The sequence below is a fragment of the Crocuta crocuta genome, unplaced genomic scaffold (genome assembly GCF_008692635.1).
Source record: "Crocuta crocuta isolate KB4526 unplaced genomic scaffold, BGI_CrCroc_1.0 scaffold53, whole genome shotgun sequence".
Classification (NCBI taxonomy): Eukaryota; Metazoa; Chordata; class Mammalia; order Carnivora; family Hyaenidae; genus Crocuta; species Crocuta crocuta.
In genome coordinates, this window is record NW_027529432.1 from 2,073,162 (window position 1) to 2,078,311 (window position 5,150).

The 5,150-nt window shown below is 54.8% G+C and overlaps 1 protein-coding gene across 1 annotated transcript in view; it reads left to right on the forward strand.

Moving 5' to 3' along the window:
* Positions 1-1,792: 1,792 nt before the first annotated feature.
* The window catches only part of ARL2 (ARF like GTPase 2), a 6,607-nt gene continuing 3,249 nt past the window's right edge, over positions 1,793-5,150 (forward strand). Inside the window, exons 1-2 of the mRNA XM_077759591.1 lie at positions 1,793-1,932; positions 5,017-5,127. Coding sequence (XP_077615717.1) covers positions 1,868-1,932; positions 5,017-5,127 — 176 coding nt within the window. The 5' untranslated portion in view covers positions 1,793-1,867. The remainder of the gene's footprint in view (positions 1,933-5,016; positions 5,128-5,150) is intronic.

Genomic DNA, 5,150 nt, shown 5'->3' on the forward strand with positions numbered 1-5,150 from the left:
GGCAGGAGAGGGGCAAAGACAGAGGGAGACAGAGAACCTCAAGAAGGCTCCTCCCTGCTGTAGTGCAGAACCGGATGTGGGGCTCAGTCTCACGAACTGCAACATCACGACCTGAGCTGAAATCAAGAGTCAGACGCTTAACTAACTGAGCCACCCACGCGCCCCAGAAAACACTGTTTAGTGGGTTATTTTTAAAATTAAAATGGGATTGAAAAAAAATTTTTTTTAATTTCACTTAACATGGCATGAGATCTTTCCCTGCAAGCACATTATCCCTCCACCTCACCCTTCTCAAAGGCTTCATGGGATCCACCACACAGATATACCCCAGCTTAGCTAACTGATCCCCACCGAAGGCACTGGATTTTTCCCAATTTCTTGTTGTTTCAAACCACCATGGTGAACTTTCTGGTCGTAAATGTTCATGAGTTGGTGCTGGAAATTTCTGTAGCATAGACTCAAGGAGGCAGGCTGTCAAGCATCTTGTGACCTTAGCTGTGTCTCAAAGCCTTTGAATAGGAGTTAGGCTCACTTTTTTTCCCTTTTGTGTGTGCTTGGCAGAGGGTAAACAGTACTGGCCAAGGGGGCTCAGCCAGGCACCCCTTTCTGTCCAGCCCTCATCTGTCTACGACCTTCTTCTGCAGGACTGGAAGCTCAAGCTTGCTCCAGACCTCTCCCTATATAGACAAACACTACGGGAGACACCCTGGAAAACAGTGCATTTTAACATCAACCAGATCTGAGTTGCCCAGGCTCCTTAAGTCCTCTGGACTTCGCTATCACTATCTACAAAAAGGAAACAAACCTCTCAGGGTTGCCAGGAGGATGAAGTAGACAAGGTGGAGAGCTTTATAAACGAGTTACACAGAAATGAGCCATTATCGTCAGCTCGTGCCTGACTCTTCTCTCCCAAGCATTAGACAGAGCCTACTCTGTTTACACTGCAGTGGGCTGGGGGAAGGGCTCAAAATGAGACCCGAAGCTTGGCTCACCCCTCTGAGTTTAGTTTCCCAGGTCCCCGGCCTCATTTTCTTCACTTCTTCAGTCTTGAGCGCCAAGGTAAAGAACCAAACTCTCGGACAGTCATTCATTCAACAACAAATATTTATTGAGTAACTACTATATGCCAGTCATTGCGCTAACCATCACGTGCGTCTCAATAGTCTCACTGGCAAAATGAGAAACGGTGCTTCTCAACGGAGAAATGATGGGCAACCTGGGCGGGACAATTCTTGTGTCCTCTAAACCCCAGGGGCTGTACCTTGTCAAAGGGACAACCCGAAAATGCCCCAGCACGTGTCGACACGGCCCCTAGGGGGCATTTTTGCCCGTGATGAAGAATCCCCGGCCCACCCTCTACGATTCCAGAAGATGGGGAAAGGGGGAGGCCCTGCAACTGGCAGGGTTAGGATGATGCCGAGGCCTGATGAGTAGGACCTGGACCTTGTTTCCGGGGAACAGGACCTTACACTGGCCCCGGGACGAGCTTGTCAACATCCTTGGGGCTCTAGATTCCGACTCCTGAGTCAGAACTCCTACTCCCTATGCAGCCAAGATACAATCCGGATTTCCGTTCCTGGCAGAGTGTGAGTTCCTGGGGAAGAAGGAACGGAGGTGACCCCGTCCCCCAAGCCCTCGGGAAGCGAAGGGTTAACGCAGGTGGCCCCGCAAAAGCCCCTAGTACCGCTAGAGGGACCATCTCGGCCCCACAGCCGGGCGGCTTCGCGGTCACGTGGGAGTGAGGGCGGGACCCAACGAGAGGCCGACCAATAGACTGCGCTGTCGGTGGGCGTGATAGCCAATAGGAGCAGGGAGAGGGGTCCCGGGACTAGGAAGAAACGGCGGCCGGGAGGGGGCTACTGGGACCATGGGGCTTCTGACCATTCTGAAGAAGATGAAGCAGAAAGAGCGGGAGCTGCGACTGCTCATGCTGTATCCTCCCGGACGCCGGAGCCGCGAGGGTAGCGGGGGCCCCGCTGGGCGGGCGGTGCCAGGCGCCCCCTACCGGGCGCGGGGGGCGCGGCCGGCGTGTACCAACTGCCCTTTGTGCGTCACGCACGTGGGCCCTACCAATCTCTCTGATGGGGGGGGAGGAGGTCATACCACCGGCTCGGGGCGGGGGGACTCCGTTCCCAANCCACCCGTCGGTCTGGCCTGAGCGTGAGGCCTCTGTCCTCCTTGGCTCTGACCTTCCTCCCCTGTCCGAAGGTGCCAGGCCCCGGCCCCGCCTTCAAGGTCGGACTCCCGGGGGCATGCGGGCCCCGCCCCCCGCTCCTGGGGGAGGCGGGTGTAGACGCCTCGGGTTGTTTCAGTCCCGAGTCCAACTGTCCGCCTGATTGGCCGCGCGGCCGGTCCGTATCTCCCGTCCCCACCCCAGGCTGACAGCTTGTAGGCCCAAGGGCCCCGCCGACCTTCTGAGCCCCGTTAACAGGCTCCCGCACGCCTTCTGCCTCCTCTGAGCCTGTTCGCATCGGGACTCTGCGATCCCAGAGCGGGACGCGTCTCGCCCGGAGCCCCCCTAGCAGGGGAGGGAAGACATTTCAGTGGACAAATAACTTTATAATATTCACATCACAAAAGCACAGAGAATTCACTCATCCAATTGAGTGTTTACTGAGTGCCTACTTGTGCCAGGCCCTTTCCTAGGGGCTGGGATAAAACCGCAAAAACCAAACCCTACCGCCTCGGACGGTCTGTGGGAAGAAAGCAAATAGTTAAGCTGTATGGACTGTTTGGAGAAAAATGCAATTTAAATAAGGTGGCCAGTGAAGGCCACAATTGAGAAAATGACAGGGAGGTGAGAGCTGAAGCATGTGGGTACCTGGGGAGATTTGTTGAAGCAAAAGGAACCAGCTCAACGGTCTGGAAGGAGGAGCTCACCGGGTGTGTTCAAAGGAGAGTGGTGAGGCTGGAGAGAGTGAGCCAGGAGGAGATTACTAGATTGGGACAGGGGACAGAAAAGCCTTTAGGTTCTTGGCTTTAAATGAGAAGTGCCGAGAAGAAACATGACCTCAGGTCAAGTGTGCCGTTGCCACGCCACAGGCGAGATAGGACTCTGGCTTGGATCAGGATAGAAGCAGTGAGGTGACGGAAGATGGGGGACATTGTGACCACAGGCCCAGCAGGACTCGCTCCGGGATTGGACGCAAGGTGAGGGGGAGAGCGAAGTCAAGCGTGACTTCGGTTTCTGGCCAGAGGGGTTCAAAGAATGAGGAATCACTTGCCGAGATGGGGAAGGGGGACAAGGAGCAGGTTCAGAAAGGTGAGAGCTCAGGTGTGACCATGCAAGGTGCCTCTGAGACTTCCTGTAAGTGCCAGATGGGCAGCTGGAGACAGGGACTGAGTCCAGGGGAGCAGCTGGGTGGCAAGCGCACTTCTGGGAGTCTCAGCATAAAGATGGAATTTTTTTTATGCCCCTGGGTGGCTCAGTTGATTGAACATCTGGCCCTTGATTTTGGCTCAGGTCACAATCTCGCCGGTTCCTGGGTTCGACCCCCACATGGGGCTCTGTGCTGGCAGTGCAGAGCCTGCTTAGGATTCTCTCTCTCCCTCCCGCTCTCTCTCTGCCCCTCCCCTGCTTGTGCTCTTTCTCTCTCAAAATAAGCTTAAAAAAGAATAAAGCTGGTATCTGAAGCCGTGGTCCTGGGCGAGAGCTCTAAGGGATGAGTGTGAACCGAGGAGAGAACCGGGGCGTACTTAGAGAAGAGGTCAGGGCGATGAGAACCAGGTGAGGGAGTGGAGGAGGGGCAGGCCGCTGTGTCGGGTGCTGCTGATGGAAGAGGAAGAGGAGGGCTGGTTACTGTGCAGAGGGAGGANACACCTTGGTAAGAGCAGTTTCGGGGAAGCAGTGGGGGCAAAAGCCTCAAGAACGAGCAGGAAGGGGGCGCCTGGGTGGCTCAGTCGGTTAAGTGTCCGACTTCGACTCAGGTCATGATCTCATGGTTTGTGGGTTCGAGCCCCGTGTCGGGCTCTGTGCTGACAGCTAGCTCAGAGCCTGGAGCCTGTTTCGGATTCTGTGTCTCCCTCTCTCTCTGACCCTCCCCTGCTCATGCTCTCTCTCAGAAATAAAGAAAACATTAAAAAAAAAAAAGAACGAGCAGGAAGACAAATTGGAGAGGGTGCTTATGGACAACGGTTTTGAGATTTGCTGTAAAGGGAAGGAAGTAAAGGAATAAGTAGGGGGGAGAAGGGATCAAGAGAGGGTGATGTTTGCTTCTCCTAAGGTGGGAGAGACGCCAGCTTGTCTGCTAATGGGAATGATCCAGTGGATGATGGAGTTGGGGGACGAGGGGGGTAATCGGAGGTGAAGGCTGGGTCTCAGGAAGGAGACCCTCATTCCACTGGTTTGAGTCGCCTGGGCCCGCTCCCAGCTGCAAGCCCCCTTAAGTGTTGGAAGGACAGAGGAGGGTGGTTCTCTCCAGCTGGTGAACTCACTCATTTGTTTGCACGCTCAGCAGCAAAGGGTTTGGATATTCCAGAAACAGAAAGGTGAGGGCAGCTACCTCCAGATATTTGCTCCTGCTGTTGCCTCTGCCTAGAATGCTCTTCCCTTAGTCCTTTGGAAAGCCACCTTCTTATAGTTTGGGCCTCAGCCCGAGACCCTGAGAGGGGTGCCCGAGCTAAAGGAAGCTTCTGGAAAGGGCCTTTCCCAAAGCCTCTTAGTTATACTTCTTACACTCACCAGGAGCCGACGGTCCGTTGTTTCTCATTTGGTTGCACTCTCTCCACACGACTAGAAGCTGCACAAGAGTGGGAACTTGGACTCTGGGGTACCCCCAGCACCAGAAAAGGGCCTGGCACATAGTATTCGGTAGATATTTGGTCAGGATGAGATGATAACATCTTTATTTCTTGATACTTTCCCATTTATCACGGGCCCATAAACTGTGGCTCGGGCACGTGCTCAACTAACTTGATACATGGCGGGAACCGATTGGTCTCCTAAAAGAGGGGCACTGCGGTGACGTCACCACCCTGCAGCGCGTTGGGACTTCTCCTTAACCCGGTGTGCCGCAGAGGCCTGGACAATGCTGGCAAAACAACCATCCTCAAGAAGTTCAACGGGGAAGACATTGACACCATCTCCCCGACGCTGGGCTTCAACATTAAGACCCTGGAACACCGGGGGTGAGTGGGCCCTCTGCCCACCC